This window comes from Pongo pygmaeus, chromosome 4, assembly GCF_028885625.2.
Source record: "Pongo pygmaeus isolate AG05252 chromosome 4, NHGRI_mPonPyg2-v2.0_pri, whole genome shotgun sequence".
Lineage (NCBI taxonomy): Eukaryota > Metazoa > Chordata > Mammalia > Primates > Hominidae > Pongo > Pongo pygmaeus.
The window spans coordinates 182,939,369-182,960,000 of NC_072377.2; the positions used below are offsets into that span (position 1 = coordinate 182,939,369).

The 20,632-nt window shown below is 51.6% G+C and overlaps 2 protein-coding genes across 19 annotated transcripts in view; one reads left to right on the forward strand and one right to left on the reverse strand.

Annotated features, from left to right (window-relative positions):
• Positions 1 to 6,032: 6,032 nt before the first annotated feature.
• On the forward strand, positions 6,033 to 13,270 carry HNRNPAB (heterogeneous nuclear ribonucleoprotein A/B). Of its 2 annotated transcripts, XM_054487601.2 has the most exons (8): positions 6,033 to 6,910; positions 6,985 to 7,216; positions 7,996 to 8,164; positions 8,864 to 9,022; positions 9,226 to 9,357; positions 11,431 to 11,548; positions 12,232 to 12,372; positions 12,659 to 13,270. In XM_054487601.2, the coding sequence occupies exons 2-8, from the start codon at positions 7,008 to 7,010 to the stop codon at positions 12,727 to 12,729; spliced, it is 999 nt and encodes a 332-aa protein (XP_054343576.1). In that variant the 5' UTR covers positions 6,033 to 6,910; positions 6,985 to 7,007; the 3' UTR covers positions 12,730 to 13,270. The 2 variants fall into 2 exon arrangements, with proteins under 2 accessions (XP_054343576.1, XP_054343577.1); XM_054487602.2 differs by lacking the exon at positions 12,232 to 12,372.
• PHYKPL (5-phosphohydroxy-L-lysine phospho-lyase) overlaps positions 9,276 to 20,632 on the reverse strand; it is a 27,630-nt gene continuing 16,273 nt past the window's right edge. For 5 of the 17 annotated variants that reach the window (XM_063665641.1, XM_054487593.2, XM_054487597.2 and 2 more), the window contains 5 exons: positions 17,375 to 17,529; positions 16,895 to 16,984; positions 15,063 to 15,193; positions 13,977 to 14,057; positions 9,276 to 10,384 (listed from right to left, as the gene is read on the reverse strand). In XM_063665641.1, the coding sequence (XP_063521711.1) occupies positions 14,008 to 14,057; positions 15,063 to 15,193; positions 16,895 to 16,984; positions 17,375 to 17,529 (426 nt within the window). In that variant the 3' untranslated portion in view covers positions 9,276 to 10,384; positions 13,977 to 14,007. Of the gene's footprint in view, positions 12,580 to 13,976; positions 14,058 to 15,062; positions 15,194 to 16,894; positions 16,985 to 17,374; positions 17,530 to 20,632 lie in introns of all 17 variants that reach the window. The other 12 variants (XM_063665645.1, XM_054487591.2, XM_063665644.1 and 9 more) reach the window with 8 other exon arrangements.

The window sequence follows — 20,632 nt, forward strand, 5'->3', positions numbered from 1 at the left end:
ATAATCCATAAATGTTGGCAAACAATTTTTTCAAATGAGCCAAACACTATGTAGGACTGGGTGAGGTGGTGTACAACTTTAGTCTCAGCTGCTAGGGAGGTTGAAGCGGGAGGATCACTTGAGGCCAGTAGTTTGAGGCTACACTGAGCTGCAATCACGCATGTGAATAACTACTGCACTCCAGCCTGGGCAACACAGCGAGACCTCATCTCAAAAACAAAAACAGAACAAAACACTGTATAGGGCAAGCAAGTAGGTTCAAGAGTCAACTTTAGTCCACAAGGTGCTGGTTTGAAACAGTATTAGTCTGTTTTCACATTGCTATAAGGAAATACCTGAGACTTGGTAATTTATAAAGGAAAGAGGTTTAATTGACTCAGTTCCGCTTGGTGGGGAGGCCTCAGGAAACTTACAATCATGGTGGAAGGCACCTCTTCACAGCGCAGCAGGAGAGAGAATGAGTGCCAGCAGGGGAAATGCCAGATGCTTATAAAACCATCAGATCTTGTGAGTACTCACTATCACTAGAACAGCATGGGGGAAACCGCCCCCACGATTCAATTACCTCCCACCAGGTCCCTCCCATGACACATGGGGATTATGGAGATTACAATTCAAGATGAGATTTGGGGCTGGGCGCAGTGGCTCACGCCTGTAATCCCAGCACTTTGGGAGGCCGAACTCCTGAGGTCAGGAGTTTGAGACCAGCCTGGCCAACACAGTGAAACCCTGTCTCTACTAAAAGTACAAAATTAGCCAGGTGTGGTGGTGCACGCCTGCAATCCCAGCTACTTGGGAGACTGAGGCATGAGAATCGCTTGAACCCAGGAGGCAGAGGTTGCAGTGAGCTGGATCATGCCACTGCACTCCAGCCTGGGCAACAGAGTGAGACTCTGTCTCAAAAAAAAAAAAAGATCTTGTATTCATTCTGCAGGCACTGGCGTGCCCACCATAGGAGTCAGGGTGGAGGAGACAGACCCGACGCAGGGTCTCAGGGCGCTCACAGTCAATGTCAACAGTGTGGCCCGTGTTCTGAGGGGCACCCTTCCCCAGGGCATGACACAACACTTCCCATAGGAGGAGGAGGAAGTCTGTTGGATGTTGTGTTCGGTTTCTGGGGCTGCTGTGATCAAGTGCCGCAAACCGGTGGCTTACAGCAACCCAGCTGTATTCTCTCACGGTTCTTGAGGCTGCAAGTCTAAAATCAAGCTGTCAACAGGGCCCGTGCTCCCTCTGAAGGCTTCAAGGGAGGATAATCCTTAGTGTTTCTTGGCCTGTAGATGCATCACTGCAATCTCTGCCTCCGTTGTCATGTGGCATTTTTCCTGTGCGTCTGTCTTTCCCCCTCTTAAGTTCACCAGACATACAGGAGTAAAGGTCCACCTACTCCAGCTCGACCTCATCTTAACTTGATTCCACCTGAAAAGACGATTTCCAAGTAAGGCCACATTCAGAGGCACTAGGAGTTAGGATTTGAACATGTCTTTTTTTTTTTTTTTTTTTTTTTTGAGACAGAGTCTTGCTCTGTCGCCCAGGCTGGAGTGCAGTGGCGCGATCTTGGCTCACTGCAAGCTCCGCCTCCCGGCTTCATGCCATTCTCCTGCCTCAGCCTCCCGAGTAGCTGGGACTACAGGCGCCCGCCACCACGCCTGGCTAATTTTTTGTATTTTTAGCAGAGATGGGGTTTCACTGTGTTAGCCAGGATGGTCTCGATCTCCTGACCTCATGATCTGCCCGCCTCAGCCTCCCAAAGTGCTGGGATTACAAGAGTGAGCCGCCGCGCCCGGCTGTGAACATGTCTTTTGCAGGGGCACACAATTCAACTCCCAATGTGTACAGTAGTTAAGTGACATTTGGGAAGACTGTTCCAGGTAGAGGAAACAGCAGGTGAAAAGGCCCAAAGGCAGGAGGACACTGGTCAGTTCTAGGAAGTAAAAGAAATTCAGCACAGCTGGAGTGGAGAGTGGCAAGGAGGTGCAGCTGAGGCGACTCATGCTGGCCCTTACAGACCAGGTGGAAGGGTGAGAGTAGGCCAGGCTACAGTTTGAGAGAAGAAAAAAAAAAAAATCCCAAATCTCAGTGCCAGGCCCAGTACAGGTTCATTTTCAGCTTGTGTCAAATCTGATGTGGGCCGAACAGCTCTTCTCCATAAGGTAGCTCAGCCATGTAGAACACATGGTTGCGGGGTGAAGGGAAGTCTGGAGAAGGCCCCCAGTCTCCATGGCCCCAGCCTGAAAGGGACTCTTCCACTCACAGACCACACAGCAAGGGAGGCTGGCAAGGTGGGGACACAGGTTTCTGGGAGCCCCAACTGTCTCTCCCATTCATATTCACCCAAAGTCAAGTTTAAGACTTCATCCTCACAGCACTGGGACGTCAGCCAGAGTTTTCACAGAGGTGGTGACGAGATGGGACTTGCATTTTGAATTTTTCCATTTTTCACTGTAGCTCTCAGAGCTTATGACTTGTGTTTTAGAAAGATTCACCTGGCTAGAGGACTCCCCTGAAGCAGGGGAGCTGGAGTTCGTCTGGTGGAGTGGGGAAAGTGGCTGCAGCGGGAGCTGGCCACAGCAGAGGGACAATATATTTGTAGTTAACTCATGCAACTTCCACTTTGCAGGCTTAGCCAAAAAACAAACCGAAAAAAAGAATGTGAGAAAAATTAATTCATGTAATGAAAAAACAATCCAAAAGCATTTTGTGTATGTCCTTTCCTAGACTGGAGATTGTCCACATTTTATGCATATATTCTGAATAGCCCAAACCCAGGGAGTGTGTACTCTATGGGCCTTTTAAGAGATTTTCAGGGGTAACTGAGCTCCTGGCTGACTTGAGAACCTCACTGTCATGGAACTGCCCTCTACTCAGGGTCTGTAACTGAACCTAATAACAAAAGTAGGGAGGCTTGTGTCAAAAGGACTTCCTGCTGTTTCCCAAACAGTGTGTGCCTTGCCTCTGGCAGAAACACCCTTGGATACAATATGAAGGCTTTATTTATTTAATTTCATTTTTTTGAGACAGAGTCTGGCTCTGTCACCCAGGCTGGAGTGCAGTGGCACGATCTCGGCTCACTGCAAGCTCCGCCTCCCGGGTTCACGCCATTCTCCTGCCTCAGCCTCCCAAGTAGCTGGGACTACAGGCGCCCGCCACCACGCCCGGCTAATTTTTGTATTTTTAGTAAAGACAGGGTTTCACCGTATTAGCCAAGATGGTCTCGATCCGCCTGCCTCGGCCTCTCAAAGTGCTGGGATTACAGGCGTGAGCCACCGTACCCGGCCCGGCATTTTTTATTTTTTTGCTGAGACTGACCCCTACCTGCCTGCAGTTCTTTCTAGTTTATGAAGTATTTTCTAAGCCATTACCTTATTTGAGCTTCAGGATTATTTATTTATTTATTTATTTTGAGACAGTCTTGCTGTGTCACCTAGGCTGGAGTGTAGTGGTACAATCTTGGCTCAGTGCAACCTCCATCTCCCAGGTTCAAGTGATTCTTGTGCCTCAGCCTCCCGAGTAGGGGCTACTACAGGCCTGGGCCACCATGCCCAGACATTTTTTTGTATTTTTAGTAGAGATGGGGTTCCACTATGTTGCCCAGGCTGGTCTCAAACTCCTGGCCTCATGGGATTCTCCTGCCTTGGCTTCCCAAAGTGGTGGGATTACAGGCGTGAGCCACCATGCCCAGGTGAGCCTCAGAATAAATTAGATCTTTGATAGGAGATCTAATTTAGATCAAGGAACTCAGAAGCTCAGACACACCTTGTCCCACAGTAGCCAGGAGCCCTGGAAACAATCCCCAATGTGGAGTTGGACATGTTGGTTTCGTGGCCACAGTTTTAGCTGTGGTTTCAGTATTTTTGTGTATAAAATATGGGTAACTGCACAAAGCTATTTTGAAGCTCCAGTAAAGCAAGTTTGGTGAAAGCATTTTGCAAACTGCTAAGTGCTGTCCAAATGTTGTATCCTCAGACTTTACATGTCACTGAAAGTGTTTCTGAGTCGTGCTAAAGGAATCCACCTGGAAGATTAAGGGAATTTATGCCTGCAGTAATGTCCTTGGGCTGCACCTACAGTATTTGACTTTGAACTTAATTTCCTGAATTACCTTCACTGCTTGGGGAGCTGTGCCCGTCATCTCCTGCAGGCCACAGCCCTGGCCCTCATTTCTGTGGGCTGGCAAGGGCTGGGGTGGAGGTGGGGTGAGCAGTTTGTTAGAGACCTCCCTGAAAGCCTTGCTGCCAGATCTCAGTGACATGAGTAAGGTCGTATGGAAATATGTGACTTCCTGTTATGGAATTAGCCTGGGACAGTGAAGAGTGGCCTTGGGGTGAACCAGAGGGCACTTGCCCACCTGGGTATGGGTATCCCAGCTCCACTTGATTGTTACCTTAGGGGAATGCAGTGCAGTGTGAGCTAAATCTTCAGACTTTCCTGGAGAAGTCTGAAGTCCATGTATTTTCATTTTTCATCCTCAGGGCAACTCTACTGCCTGCGTGGAGTTAGTGCCTGAGTTGGTTGTGTAGCTTTGGGCTGCTGCTCTTGACTTCAGTTTTCTCATTTAAAATTGGTGATCCACCTGAAGTCAGGAGTTCAAGACCAGCCTGGTCAACATGTTGAAACCCCGTCTCTACTAAAAATACAAAAATTAGCCAGTCATGGTGGAAAACACCTGTAATCCCAGCTACTCAGGAGGCTGAGGCAGGAGAATCGCTGGAACCCGGGAGGTGGAGGTTGCTGTGAGCCGAGACGGCTCCACTGTACTCCAGCCTGGGCGACAGAACGAGACCCCTGTCTCAAAAAAAAAAAAAAAAAAAAAAAAAAATTGGTGATCCAGCTGGGCAACATAGGGAGACCCTGTGTTTACAAAAAATTCGCTTGGCGTGGTGGCCACGCTTGTGGTTCCAGCTACTTGGGAGGCTGAGGCAGGAGGCTCAATTGAGCCCGGGAGGTTGAAGCTGCAGTAAGCCGTGATCGTGCCACTGGACTCCAGCCTGGGTTACAGAACAAAACCTTGTGTCAAAAAATAAAATAATAAAAATAAAATAAAATTGGTGACGGTACCACCTTACTTTGGTTGTTAAGATACAGAAGAGAAAATGGAATGCCCAGCCCACCACACTGGTCCTGGCTGCAGGAATCCACTGGAAACACTAGTTCCTTGTGTTCTGGGTTGCTATTTGGTAACCTGCAGGCTTCAGAGGTTGTAATCCTGCTTGCCTTGGGGCCCGCCACCATCTGATTAAAAGGAATAACGGGGTTCCCCAGGCCTTTACAATGCTGTGGTCAAGGAGATAATATCAAGGAGTTTTGTGTATTAGGAAGAGAACAACGCCCCCACCCTGTCCTTTACCTCGTGAGTTCACGAGTGGTGTATTTGTTTTGTTTTTGAGACGTTGTCTCGCTCTGTCGCCCAGGCTGGAGTGCGGTGGCACGATCTCCGCTCACTGCAAGCTCCGCCTCCCGGGTTCACGCCATTCTCCTGCCTCAGTCTCCCGGTAGCTGGGACTACAGGCGCCCGCCACCACACCTGGCTAATTTTTTTGTATTTTTAGTAGAGACGGGGTTTCACCATGTTCGCCAGGATGGTCTCGATCTCCTGACCTCGTGATCCGCCCGCCTCGGCCTCCCAAAGTGCTGGGATTACAGGCATGAGCCACCGTGCCCAGCCTCAGTATTTAAGAAAAAAAAAAAAAAAAAGGCCGGACGCGGTGGTTCACGCCTGTAATTCCAGCACTTTGGGAGGCCGAGGCGGGTGGATCACCTGAGGTCAGGATTTCAAGACCGGCATGGCCAACATGGTGAAACCTCGTCTCTACTAAAAAAACAAAAAATTAGCCGGGCTTGGTGGCGCATGCCTGTAATCCCAGCTACTCGGGAGGCTGAGACAGGAGAATCGCTTGAACCCGGGAGGCAGAGGTTGCGGTGAGCCGAGATTGCGCCATTGCACTCCAGTCTGGGCGACAAGAGCAAGACTCCATCAAATTAAAAAAAAAAAAAAAAAAAGGAAGAAAAAGAAAGACAAATGATTTAAAGGAAAAAATTTAAGTAAACAAAAGTACAAATACGATGTCAATCGTTAAGGTGGTGCCAGGGGACCGAGGATCGGGGAACACCAAGGTCTCATCGTCCCTGCAGAGCATTTCTGGGGGAGGCGACGGACAGGGTGCGAGCGGGGGGCTTGGACGGCACCAAGGTCCAGGGGGATGGCGGGTTCAGTCCCAATCCCTCCGAACCGTAATGAGGGCTTTGGAGGACCCCACTCGCCCAACCTCGGAAGCCCGGGTTCTGCCACTTCCAGCCACGCGTCCTTGGGCTGTGAAACTTTCTCCAGCCCAGTTTCCTCTTTTGGGACGTGGGGAGGCGGAGGCTGCCAATGCTGGGATGGAGTGCTAGAGAGTAAGAGACTAGGGGCCTCGACGAGTTTACAATCCGATTAGGCCCTCCCACCGATGTGCTGTAGCTGCCCGCCGCCCTGGACCCGGCACCGTCCCGCCCGGCTTCTGGAGCCCTCCGTAGCGGCCGTACTCGCGCGCGTTCGAAAATGAGCACAAAGCCCGCCCAGGTCTAGAGCGCGCGCGCCGCCGCGGCCAATGGGACGCTGATGCTAGGTTGAGTGACGGACTTGAGCAGCCAATGAGCGTGCAGTTTGTTGCGAGGTGGCCCCCGGCTCCGGCATTATAAAGGGCGCCACGAGTCGGCATTGTCAAGCGGCGGCACCGCGCGGGAGGGAGCGTGGCTGTTGGTCGGTGGGTTCCCGTGCGGCGGCGGCCAAGGAGGAGGAGACACAGTTGGAGCAGCTCCGTGGGCTGACTGGGGCGAGGCCTCAGCAGCGCGAGCTTGAGTGCGGCCGAGCCCGCGGCGCCTTCCTCTGCTGGTGGGGACGAGCGGGCCCCGCGGCGTCATCGGCGGCGAGGTGAGCGGCGGCCGGCGGGCGGGAGCTCTGGCGGGAGCCGCGCCGGCCTGACGCGCTGTCGCCGCTGGTTGCAGGAGCCGCCGCGCCTCGGCCTAGCATGTCGGAAGCGGGCGAGGAGCAGCCCATGGAGACGACGGGCGCCACCGAGAACGGACATGAGGCCGTCCCCGAAGGCGAGTCGCCGGCCGGGGCTGGCACGGGCGCCGCGGCGGGGGCTGGAGGCGCGACCGCGGCGCCCCCGAGCGGGAATCAGAACGGCGCCGAGGGCGACCAGATCAACGCCAGCAAGAACGAGGAGGACGCGGGGTAGGTGCGGCCGCGGGCGGACGGGGGCGCCGCCTTTGTTCCGGGGCCGCCTTTTGTTGGCGCCACGCGGCGGGGGGAGGGGCGGCGGCCTGGCCCGGGTCGGGGCTGGTGCGGCCCGCGGACTGTCGCCGCTGCGTTCGCGGGCCGGGCCTGGCGCTGCCACTCGCGCTGGAGTTTGCAGGAGTTTGTTGGGTCGACTTTGGCGCCGCCCCGGGGCCGCTCGCGCGCTGCCAGGGCCGGAGCCGGCGGAGGGGCGGGCGGATGGCCCGGAAGAGGGAAAGCGCTCGAACCCGGGGCCCGTCGGCGTCTCGGGCCGCGCCGGGGGCTGCGTGGGCGGAGTTGGCGCGAGTCGGGGCCCGGACCTCGCTCCTCCGCCTCTCCCGGGGGCGGAGTCACGGTCTGAACCCTGGGCGGGCTTGGCCCCCGGAAGCATCGAGTTCCTTGAAACGAGTTCTTAGGAGTTGGTGAAGACGCTGGCCCTTTGCTACACGGTTGTAGAACACATGAATTTCCAGTTGTGAGTGCTTAGGACCCACACCCCTGGTGGGGTGGTCCTTTGCTTCTCACAGCCTGGGGCTGCAGAGCCTTGTTAAGCCTCGTTAGGGTCCTGGTTGAGTTGAATTTGGAGGGTAGTGGAGATTTAACGTTCTTCTAAGGTGCTCCTTGCAGACTCTAAGGGTAGCTGTAGACTTCGTGAGAACTTTGCCAGGGCCAGTCCTTTCCAGAATCACAGCTTGCTTACAAGACTTGTTGCCATGTGTCTCACCCTGCCATTTCAGAAAAATGTTCGTTGGTGGCCTGAGCTGGGATACTAGCAAAAAAGATTTAAAAGACTATTTTACTAAATTTGGAGAGGTCGTTGACTGTACAATAAAAATGGATCCCAACACTGGACGGTCAAGAGGGTTTGGGTTTATCCTGTTCAAAGATGCAGCCAGTGTGGAGAAGGTAAGCTGGGTACTGGATTTCAGCAGTCTCAGTGGAAACGATTTGAATTCTAAGAGGACACCTTTCTTACAGCATGACTAGTTTGTGTGGTCTGCATGTGATTTGAGTGCTTTGGGCAAAACCCAAAGCCAGAGGTTATGTTCCGGTTTTTGAGGGGATGAAAATACAAATTAAGCTGGGAGTGAGAGTATGTACTGGAGTGGTTCGGGAAGATTATAGTTGACATTCATTACCTTTTATGTGCCTATTCTGGGTACTGTGCTAAACATCTGGGAGGATTACAAGAGAGTCCAAGATTGGTATGATAGGCTTTTAGCCCCATTTTACAGGACCAAAACCAAAACCCTAAGGCTCAGAAATGTAAGTAGAAGAGGTCACAGCTAGTAGGGAGTGGAGCAAGGATTCCTTCCCGTGGCCCATCTTCAGCCTATGCTCTGAGTCCCTGCTGCTTTGCTTCTGGAGATGGGCCTCACGCTGGGACTCCTTGGGCAGGAAGAGCAAGGACTGTTTTCTAGGTGTTGAGGTAAACCAGCTGTACTTGAGGTTTGATGAAAATTGGGTTGGGAAGTTAGGCTGGGGTAGAGTTTGGAGGGGGTGAAACACATCTTTGTATCTGTACTGGTGTCTTTATGGCTTAGAGAGAAGGGCCTTGTCTGGCTCATGCTGCTGAGTCAGCCTGACCCCTTTCTGTTGGAACAGGTCCTAGACCAGAAGGAGCACAGGCTGGATGGCCGTGTCATTGACCCTAAAAAGGCCATGGCTATGAAGAAGGACCCGGTGAAGAAAATCTTCGTTGGGGGTCTGAATCCTGAAGCCACTGAGGAAAAGATCAGGGAGTACTTTGGCGAGTTTGGGGAGGTGAGTGTGGCTCTGGGAGTAGCCCATCAGCTGCCCCTAAGGCTGCCTTCTTTCTGGTCCTTGGTATGCTTGGCTGGCTAGACCCTCCCAGGCAGGGCTTATTTTTCACTCTCTGCCTTCAATGGGGTCTTTTCTCCTGTGAGTCCCCTATACGCTCTGGGATAGGGAGGTATTGGGCCTGAGTTTGCCTATGCTTTTTGCAGATTGAGGCCATTGAGCTGCCAATGGATCCAAAGTTGAACAAAAGACGAGGTTTTGTGTTTATCACCTTTAAAGAAGAAGAACCCGTGAAGAAGGTTCTGGAGAAAAAGTTCCATACTATCAGTGGAAGCAAGGTAAGGTGTCCCCAGCTCTGCTTGGCCTCCTGTGCTGCTGGAGAGCTGGCCCTTAGAGGGATGGGTTAGGGGTTGGACCACATGCAGGAGCTCTCCAGGTTGGTTAGACCTTACTATTTCTCTGAAGCGTATGCTGCCCTGATTGGGGCAGTGTTCCGATCCTTCAAAGACTTCCCAGGCTGGGAGGACTGCCAGTAAACAACACAGGATGTGAGGGAGGCAGGAGAAGGTGGCCTCTGTGAATAGAGCAGGTTGAGTAGCCTCTTTAGCTCCTCATTTAAAGCTAGAGGTGACAGTTCTAGATTCTTGAGTCTAGGGGTATGAAGCCTGCAGTTAAGTTCTCAGAAGATCCTAGAACTTCTGCAACTCACTGATTTTCTTCTGTGGTGAAGTTTTTCTTCTCCTTCTACAACCAAGTCTTTGTCCACTTCCATCCACTTTGAGCACTTTTTTTTTTTTTGCTTTGAGACAGGGTCTTGCTTTGTTGTCCAGGCTGTGGTGTGGTAACACAATCATGGCTCACTGCAGCCTTGACCTCATGGGCGCAAGGGATCCTCCCATCTCGGCCTCTCGAGTAGCTGGGACCACAGGCTCGTACCACCATGCCTGGCTCATATGTTTTTTTAAAGCCTGGGCTCAACATGTTGGCTGGGCTCAAGCCATCCTCTGCCTCGGCCTTGTAAAGTGTTGGGATTACAGGCATGAACTGCCTCACTTGGTCTTCTGGGCACCTCTTTAAGTCAACCCTAAACCCAGGCAAAAATCCTTCCAAAGATCTCCCAGGGTCCTGGCCAGCTTAAATCCAGGGTCAGTTGTGCTTTCACATGAGCGGATTCATGTGCAGAGAGGTGTAGCCCTTCCTCTCCTGAACTCTGGTCAGGGAAAGGGTAGTTCAGGCTTCAAGTTGGCAGTTAGGGAGTTGAGGGTGCGGCCTGCAGTGGCAGGGTGTGGCAGGCTCTGTTTCTGAGCAGGAGTTGGCAGCCAGATAAGGTGGGACAGGTGGAGCTCCTGGAAGTCTCTATCCTGGCTGGGAGTTTGGGAAGATTGGATTAGGATAGTGTTAAATTTTCTATAAAATGACAGTCTTTGAGGCAGTTAGGGGAGGCAGTGGTTATTACTCCAGTGGACAGTGATGGAGGCCTTTTTCTCTATGTGCCATAATGGGAAATGGGTGGGAAGAGCCTCTAAGGCAGAGTTTAAGTGAAACTACCGGTAGTGAGTCTTAGGAGTAAGTATATTTAGTTGGTTGTATTCGGTATTTTTAATTCAGTAGGATAGAATATATCAGATTGCATTATTTTAATTTGCCAATTAAAAGTATGACTGGGACACTGTAAAATGTACTATTTTTAATGGGGGTGCGTGTCAGGATTTTCTTTAGAAATACACTGGTCTGGTCTAATTTATTTAAGCAGGAGCATTTGAAAGTACCCCACCTTACCCCATTCCACCCCCAGTGGACAGAAAGGAAACTGACTGACTTGAGGGGATGCAGACATCTGGGTTATCCCCACACACCAGCGGTTAGGAGGAGGGGTGGGTAGCATTATGGCCTCAGGCAGGCCCCCCACCCTGAGCCTCTGAAAACTGACTTTATCTGTAAGAGGGAGGTCAGGCTGGCCTTCTCAATAGTGTGTATTTGGATGAGATGAGTTTCTTCTGTAAAGAGAAAAAGATGTTAAAACCTCATTGTCTAAGGCCCCTCATCTGAGAAGTCTTGTCTGACCCTCTAGCCCCGTAGGACCAAGGTGTGGTGCCTGCTCCCAGCCTGTCCTCTGCTCCCCTGGGCTGCAGTTGGCCCAGTTGCCTGCCTCCATTAGACATGGAGTTGCCCTGGGGCTGAGATGCCCATCTCAAGTGCATTCTGTGGGAAGGGTTCTCTGCTGGAAGGCCCTTGGTTTTAGTTGGGATTCCATGAGCTTTAGCCCAAAGGTGGCCTCCCATACTAGCATATTTTGTTTCTGAGCAAAGGGACCTGATCCACCATCTGATGTTTGTCGCACTGAAGGTCTTTGGGCAGTCACTGCCCTGAGTTTGTCCTACTGGCCTGACCACTGTCCTCTTGACTTTTAGTGTGAGATCAAGGTGGCCCAGCCCAAAGAAGTCTATCAGCAGCAGCAGTATGGCTCTGGGGGCCGTGGAAACCGCAACCGAGGGAACCGAGGCAGCGGAGGTGGTGGTGGAGGTGGAGGTGAGTAGAACCTGGATGAAGATAGGTCCTGTTTCCCTACCTACATGGAGCCTTCTAAGCCTGTCTTGGGGCTCCCTCTGGTGCTGTGCAGCCGGGGTGGGCAGATTGTGTGAGGTGGGGGACGAACAGGAATAGGAGTGGCTCTGGGTCAGGGCTGTATGCTTGAGGCTGTTGCCTGCTGCTGCCCCTTGGAATGGCTTGGGTGCCCAGGGCAGAGAGAGCATTTGTGTTACACTCTGGGGGAGGGGACGTGATGGGTGTCTTGGCTTTGTGGATGTCCTGAGTCTGGTACACATGTGAGCAGGTAGGCAGAAAGGTGGGTAGGGCAGAGCTGTGCCAGGCATTTATCCCCTTCCATCCCAGGCCCCTCTGACTCCAAAGCCTGAACTGCATCTTTTTAAAGGCTAAGCTGCCAAGGAGAGTGGGAGTGATCAGAGAGTGACTGAGTGAGTGAGCTGCCTTGTTTGCCCCAAGTAAAGTTAGCATCCTGGTCTCTGATCCTCTGCTTGGGTCTCTCAGATGCAGGGTTGGGCCCAGGGCCCTATACACCAGAACAGCAGCCCCTTGGCTTCTGCCTGAGTTGCCACAGTAACCCTGCCATCCCAAAGGGCAGGATTTCCTCCATCCTAGCTCCTGCGTATGCTAAATGGTCCACGGGCCCCTGTGCCCTGCTCCCCCCACAGGTCAGAGTCAGAGTTGGAATCAGGGCTACGGCAACTACTGGAACCAGGGCTACGGCTACCAGCAGGGCTACGGGCCTGGCTATGGCGGCTACGACTACTCGCCCTATGGCTATTACGGCTACGGCCCCGGCTACGACTACAGTAAGTAGGAGAGAGGGAGGCCCCATCCACTCACCCCTCGCCCCCAGGGGAGGCAGGACAGACAGTGTAGGAGCCACTGGCAGCAGGGGCTTTGGAGTCAGACAGGCCTGGCTCAGCCATGGGAGCTACTCGATTTTGAGCCTTAGACTTCGGGGTCTTAGTAACATGAGGAAGGCAATCTCTGCTGTCACAGGGCTGGTGAGGATCCTGCGAAGATGCATATCAAGTGCGTGGCACAGGGCAAATGCTTGTAAATAGCAGCTGCTATGGTTGTTCTCGTCCCCAGGTCAGGGTAGTACAAACTACGGCAAGAGCCAGCGACGTGGTGGCCATCAGAATAACTACAAGCCATACTGAGGCGGCAGCAGGAGCGACCAACTGACCGCACACATGCTTTGTTTGGATATGGAGTGAACACAATTATGTACCAAATTTAACTTGGCAAACTTTCTATGGCCTGTCCCATGTGCATCTTATTTAAAATTTCCCCCATGGAAATCACTCTCCTGTTTACTATTTCCAGAGCTCTAGTTGTTTAGGCAGCGTGTGGTGTCTGAGAGGCCAGAGCACCATCATGGGCTGATTTTTATTACCAGGTCCCCCAGAACCAGGTGGGAGGCTCTGCTTCCTGCTGCTGCTCTGCAGCCTGGACCTGTGGACCCTGGTTGTAAAGAGTAAATTGTATCTTAGGAAACCAGTGTCACCTTTTTTTTCACCTTTTAATTTTATATTATTTGTGTCATACATTTCCTTTAATGGAAGTGTTAATTTTACTGTACTTTTTGGTACCTTTTGGGAATCTAATGTATTGTAAGGTATTTTACACGTGTCCTGATTTTGCCACAACCTGGATATTGAAGCTATCCAAGCTTTTGAAATAAAATTTAAAAACCCCCAAGCCTGGATGACTGTGAGATATGCTGCGTGAGACCTCTTGCTCAGGGTGGGGGGTGCCAGGTGCCCTGGACTTGGGGCTTCCTCCTGCAGCAGGCTCTTCCAGCTGCAGGCCCAGTTGTGGGGGTGTCCTTTAAGGACTGCCCTGCCTAGGACTGAGCCCCCTTTAAAGAAAGGAATGAGAGGCCTATGGGGAGTGAGGATGGGGCAGTGATGAGGAGGGCTTACATCCCCAGCAGGCATGTCCCCTCCTGGGACACCTTGGAACACCAACCTTCTTGGCTGATGAATGAAAATGGGATTCTTTACACACTAGGGCAGTGCCACGGCCGTCTGAATTGGGGCACAATAGTGCCCCTCCTGGCTGGTAAAGAAAAGCCTGCTCTGGCAGGGGATGTTTATTGGCTGGATTGGAGCCCAACTCCAGGTCTGGTATTTAGGGTGTAAGACTAGGTGGTTACAAGAGGCAAGGGTGGGTTGGGGTTCCACGTGGATACAGCCCCATAGGTTTCAAGGGAGGACATAGCTGTTCCTGCCATCAAGTGCAAGCTAAGCATTGGAGAATTTCCAGTGTTGAAAAAACTGACCTTTGGGAAGGAGCATCAGTCAGAACAAAAAAATGTCTTAAAAAAAAGGCTCAGCTTGCTGAGGCTGCTGATGGTAAGGAACCCGCTCTGCATCTTCAAGAACAAGAAGCAAGGCCCACTCACCTGGAGTACACTTAGGCGGAGCAGGGCTGGCTTAGGGCTGGAGCCTCAGCGTCTCACAACTTCTCACCTTCTCTTCCATGTCTGAAAAAGACCACAAAGTGACGCCGACTCAGTCACCTTTCTCTGCTGAAGATGCCCTGTTGACTTGTGTCCAAACTGGAGGACAGTTTAGAGATTGGGCCCTCTGGCTATCCACACCCATGTCCCATTCCCCAAAGGGGTGGCAGCAGTTTTCCTGAAAAACAGAAAGCCAGCCCTCAGTTCTCCTGAGATTTGTAGGCTGTGTCCAGGATCCCTAAGCCTGTTCTGTGGCCAGCCTTTGCTCTCCACAAACACACTCCTATTCATCATATCCCTACCACTTCCAATTTGTGTCTAGCAGGGATGGGTCTCCCCCAGCTCCAGAGCCCTGGGATTAAGCATGCCTGTGGGTAGCAGTGATCACTCAGAGGTAGGAGGGCACAGGTTGCTTGGCTGGCAGTTCTGATCTCTACTGTGAGATGCAACTGTGCCTATTTAGGGTCTCACTGAGATGTAAATAGCAACACAGCCATGAGATTTCCTTGTAAGTGGATTTAGGGGGGACCCTGGGTTGACCACGACCATCCTAGGTGATGGGGATTGTGGGGTAGAGTTTTCATTTTGCGTTCAGTCAGTCCTCAGTGGTACAAATCTTTCAGCCACCCAGCAGCCTCGTGTGACCTGCCTCATGTACAGAATGAAACTCCTGCCATCTCTACATCCTAGGCTGGCAGTAATGGGGTCTCAACTCCCACTGTAGTTCTTATGGCCTGTTTCTCACGCCCAGTATTGCTTTGTCCTGCATACATCTGATGCCTGCTCAGGCAGGCTGGGTGGTGGCTCACCTCCCACCTACTGACAGCCCAGGAAGCTCTCTTAGGCACAGGCAGGAATAGGAACAGATTGGGCCATGAAAGACCCTCTCTGTTGCTCCCTGCCCTGTCCAGAGGACATGCGCCTCTGCTCTTGAACTCTTGTCCCCTCCCTGTTCCATGCTAGGAGGCTCTAGTTGTTGGCTTCAGGCTGAGTTTTAGAGACATGGCCAAGCTCAGGCTTCAAGCTCACCAGTCAGAATGGCATCCAGCTTTGCCACCACCTGCCGTGCATTGTCCAGGCTGAAGCACATTGGCGGCTTAAACTTCAGGATGTTCCTCCCAGGGCCATCAGTGCTCAGCAAAACGTAGTTCTCCTTCAGCCTGTGAGGACAGGACACCCCTTCACATGGCCTTCAAGGCCTTCCTCAGCCTGCCTTGGCCTCATGTCCAATGCTCCAGCCACACTGTCCTCAGAGCCTTCCATGGGCCAGTTCCTGCCAGGTCACTTGACTGGTCACCTCTGCCGAAGTCCTGCGCATCTGGCCCACAGCAGCCTGCTTGGAGTGCACTGCACCTGGCCCCGGGCCTGCTGCCCCGCAGAACAGGCGCCTTGCCTCACCTCACCCTGGAGCCACAGTCCAAGCCAAGAAAGAATGGCCACAGGGAAACACCAGACTGCAAGAGTCGCCTGCATTCTCTGGTTTTCTGTGTGGTTTACGTGATGTACATTGTTTCCTTATACAGAGAATGTCCAACATTGCAGTTGGTGTAATGAGCTCCACGTGCCCCTCACCAGCTTCAGGAATCTTCCTGCCCTGTCTTCCGGGTTATCTTACAATTCCAGTTTAAAATGTCCAATTATTCTTAGGAAGATGGCTTTATCTTAACATCATTTGTAGCTAATAATCATTTTTAGTCCACAGTCTAACCTCATCTCTGAGATGACGGGTCTGCATGATGGTGTTTATATTCTTTGATCCTTGTTCCCATTCTTTTGTAAACCTTGTTATTTTTATTTCTTGGGGGTGGGGAGTCTGCCTTCTGATTTCATTTTCCTATCCTAGTTGTCCTGGCACTGACCGTGGCCATGCCAGAAAGAACAGGGCTTGGACTTTGGAGTTAGACGGCCCTGGGGCCAGCTCTAGCTCTTGCCACCTAGCAGGGTAACTGCAGGTGACTTACCCATTTCCTCACTGAACTGGAAAAGCACCCCCAGGGTATTGTGAGATGAAAGAGCGGGCTGAACTTGGGATCTGTTTCCTTCCATGCCACCCGACCATTCCGAATCCCTGAGGCTCCAGGGACGGGGTTAGGAGTAAGCTGGGGATGTGACTGACAGCAGAGAGAAGGCAGGGCCTAGGAAAGGCCAAGTTCAAACACAGCACAGAGATTTACATCGATAACACGCATGTCTCACGATTTGAATAAGGACACGTCAAATACCAGAAGAGCTTTCCATGGTGGGGGTGGGGGAAGGGGTAGGCCTGGGGAATGGAGATAAAAGGGAATAATAATTCAACTAGAAGGAGAAGAAGTCCTGAGGCCTTGGGGTCCAAGTGAAAGGACAAGCAAACCAGGGCAGTGGCACCGGTGGAGTCTGAGTTCTGAGACACCCCCGACCCAGCTTAGGAACAGGAGTCTTGTCCATCCCAACCACCTGTCGTGCGGCATGGGAACCCTGAGTCTAGTGCTGCCACAGCTCCCTGGTGTGAACAGAGAAGGTGTTTCCCTTCTCCAGCGCAGGCCAAGGTGGCATTAGGGGTTCCTGGGTCTGAGTGCCCCGCTAGCTTGGGCATTCTAGGCAGGGGTGCTGCTCTGGTCTGGGAATAGCCTATGTCTCATCTGCAGCCTTTGTAGTCAGGCACTGGGTACAGAACTGCTAACACCACTTACCTCTGTCCTCAGCTGATAGGATCAGCTGTCTCCCCACAACCGCCCCCACCCGCCAGCCCCAGCCCTTTCAGTCAAGTCTGTGGCCCAGAGTGCCGGGGATACAGATGAGGCTCCTTTCCACTGGCCCTGCAAAGAGGCACCCGTGGTGTCTCCTACTCCAGGAAGCAACTTGTTTCAAGAAGAAAATACCTTGATACCAAGTAGGCAGCCTCTTCAGTTGCTGGGGTCCTTGTGGCCTCATCTTTGATCAGATCCACACCAATGAAGAGCCCAACACCCCTGCAAGGGAAGGTGACGACATCTCAGGAGGCCAGGCCTGAGGGGCCAGGGTGCTGGCCTCAGCCTCTGGACTCCTATCTGTGCCTCCTGGGGAGGCTGAGCACAGGAGGCACCTTCAGAAGGTGGTGAGAATAGTTTCAGGGAATAACTGGGCTGGGAGGGATCTTTGGTGTGGACAGAGGAGAGAGGCTCAGGGGTAGCTAGGGATCAGGTCATGTCCTGGCTTTCTCCTCCCCAGGAGAGCCGTTTTGGGCAATAGCACCTCTCAGTGTCTCAGTTGCTCTTGAGAGTGGACATAACCCCACCGTCCCAGCTTGTTAGGAGGTGAAGAAAATGGTACCACACTGGGCCCTGGCAGGTGGGTGGTGACTGCTGCCCCCAGAGCCTCACCTGACATCCCCGACGATGGGATGTTTGATTTTTTGCTGCCCGAGGAGCTCCATCAGGAAGCTGCCTACACTGGTGGCATGAGCCTGGAGCTGCTCCTTCTCCAAGACATTCAGGACGGCCAGCCCCACAGCGCAGGACACCGGGCTGCCCCCAAACTGAGCCAGGGACAAAGAACATGTCAGATGCCCTGGCAGAGTGGGCCATGCCCCAGACTGAGGGTGAGGCAGAAGAACTGCCACACGTGTTCCAAGGCCAGTGGCAAGAGCACAGGCCCCAAACCCCTTAGGGCGCACAGTCCTCAGCAGTAGTAAATGGGGTTCAACTGGGGCCTAGTCCTCAGCAGTAGTAAATGGGGTTCAACATGGGCTGTCCTGGCTTTCCAGGAGCTAATGTGACTGCAACCCAGGTCAGGTATCCCTGAAGTACAGTAGGAGCCCCTAGAAGATACAGAATCAGAGGAGAGGGTGTCCTGCTTGTTCCCACAGAGCTAGTCTTTACCAAGAGAGGCTTTAAGGCCCCATCTCCTGGGCCCAGACCCAGCGATTAGGGTCTGGCCCTAATCTGGATTAGGCACTTCCTCCTTCAAGGAGATTCAGCGCAGCACGCCAAGGCCCACCCAGGAAAAGCCACTTAACACACACCAGGAGGGCTCTGGCTCCTTTTCCTCGCCCACCCTGTCCTTGTTCTGCAGGTATCTGAGTGGAGACCTGTTTTTTAGAGGATCACAAGCAAGGTGTCTCCTGCAGACCATGTTTTTTGTTTCGTTTTTAAACTACATCTTTAAAAACATCAGCTTTGTTGAGGTATAATTTACATATAAACTATGTTTAAAGCATAAAGTTCAATGTGAGGTGACAAATGTATGTACCTGTGTAACCTCCCTCGCAGTGAAGTTACAGAACATTTTCCTCACTTCCTGTGCAACCATCCCGCTACTACTGGACCCAGGCAACCACTGATCTGCTTTCTGTTACTATGAGATGGCTACAGGGGGCTTTGAAAGGCTGTGACATATTCCTGGGAATCTAGAAGGCCATCCATATGCATAGGGATGTGCTCAGGCCCAGTGCTGTGTGCATGCTCAGGAAAGATCTAGAAAGCCCTAAGCTCTCACCACTGGCTACCTTGAGGCTCTGCAGAATGAGGAAGTAAAGTCTAAGGCAGTTATAAACTCTTGGCTGAGTGACTTACGGGTTCCAGGCAATTAAGGAGATCTAATGGTTAGAGGACCACTAAGCTAATCAAGCAGAGACTATAGTGGCCACACATGACAACGAACACAACCTCACATAATTAGTTCAGAAAAGGCACTAAACAAGAAAAAGGAACCACCATGGGGACGGAGGAGAATGATTTCCACAGTTGCCACATCATATTACTTAAAATGTCCAGTTTTTAACAAAATTCTGAAACATGCAAAGAAGCATGGCCCAGACACGGGGGAGGAAAAAAAGCAATCAATGCAAACTGCCCCCGAGGAAGCTGACACTGACCTTATTGGATAAAGACTTTAAATCAGATGTTACAAATATGTTAGCTGGGTGCAGTGGCTCACGCCTGTAATCCCAGCACTTTGGGAGGCCAAGATGGGTGGGTTGCCCAAGGTGAGGAGTTCGAGACCAGCCTGGGCAGCATGGTGAAACCCCATCTCTACAAAAAATAAAAATAGCCAGGCATGGTGGCACATGTGTACTCCCAGCTGCTTGGGGGGTGAGGCAGGAGGATCACTTGAGCTCCAGAGGTTGAAGCTGCAGTGAGCCAAGACTCCAGCCTGGGCGACAGAGTGAGACCCTATATCCAAACAAGCAAACAGAAACAACCCCAAAACCAAATATGTTAAGAGAACTAAAGGAAACTATACCTAAAAAATTGAAAGCAAAGCATGAAAATGATGTCTTACCAAAACAGAGTCTAATGATAGATAAATTATTAAAAATCAAACAGAAAATTTGCAGTTAATAAGCACAATAAATGAAATGAAGCATTTACTAGAGAGGCTCAACAGATTTTTTTTTTTTTTGAGACAGTCTCGCTGTCACCCAGGATGGAGTGCAGTGGTGCGATCTCAGCTCACTGCAGCTGCCGCCTCCCAGGTTCAGGCGATTCTTGTGCTTCAGCCTCCCAAGTAGCTGGGACTATAGGTGCACGCCACCACGTCTGGCTAATTTTTGTATTTTTAGTAGAGACGGAGTTTCACCGTGTTGGCCAGGCTGGTCTTAAACCTTTGACCTCAAGTGATCTGCCCACCTCAGCCTCCCAAAGTGCTAGGAAATTACAGGCATGAGCCACTGCGCCTGGCAACAGCAGATTTAAGCCAGCAGGTGAAAGAATTAGTGAAAAAAAAAATGTCAGCCGGGTGCAGTGACTCACACCTGTAATCCCCGCACTTTGGGAGACTGAGGCGGGTGGATCACGAGGTCAGGAGATCGAGACCATCCTGGCTAACATGGTGAAACCCCGTCTGTACTAAAAATACAAAAAATTAGCTGGGCCTGGTGGCGGGCACCTGTAATCCCAGCTACTCGGGAGGCTGAGGCAGTAGAATGGCGTGAACCCGGGAGGCGGAACTTGCAGTGAGCAGAGATCACGCCACTGCACTCCAGCCTGGGCAACAGAGTGAGACTCCGTCTCAGAAAAAAAAAAAAAAAAAAAAAAAAGTCAATTGCGATTGTCCAGTCTGAAGACCAGAAAGAAAAAGGAATAAAGAAAAACAGAGTCATATAGGCCCAAGGACACAAGCATACCAACATGCAAATGAGTGTACCAGAAGGAGAGGAAAGGGGCAGAACAAACATGAAAACATTAAAAACCCTATATAACTTGCAGTGAATTGAATGTTTGTGTCTCCCCCAATTCATGTGTTGAAATCCTAACCTCCAATGTGATGGTATTAAGAGGTGGGGCCTTTAGGTTATTAGTCACAAGAATAAAGCCTTCATGAATGCAAATACGGTTTTCTAAAAGGGATCCCAGAGAGCTCTCACCCTTTCGACAATATGAGGGTACAGCGAGAAGTTGGCTGTTTGCAACCTGGAAGAGGACTCTCACCAGAACCCCAACCATGCTGGTACCCTGATCTTAGATTTGCAGCCTTCAGAACAGTGAGAAATCTGTTCATAAACCACCCAGTCTATGGTATTTTGTTATAGTTATAGCATCTTGAATTCACTAAAACATAACTTTTAAAGAAGTTAAAGCAGCAGTTAAATATCTTCCCACAAAACACAAGGCCCAGATGGCTTTATAGGTGAGTTTTTA

Bases quoted from the DNA above. Each gene is read 5' to 3' on its own strand.
- HNRNPAB (XM_054487601.2), top strand. From the start codon at position 7,008: ATGTCGGAAGCGGGCGAGGAGCAGCCCATGGAGACGACGGGCGCCACC. The intron at 7,217-7,995 runs GTAGGTGCGGCC...CTGCCATTTCAG, and splicing joins AAGAACGAGGAGGACGCGGG to AAAAATGTTCGTTGGTGGCC. The intron at 8,165-8,863 runs GTAAGCTGGGTA...CTGTTGGAACAG, and splicing joins ATGCAGCCAGTGTGGAGAAG to GTCCTAGACCAGAAGGAGCA.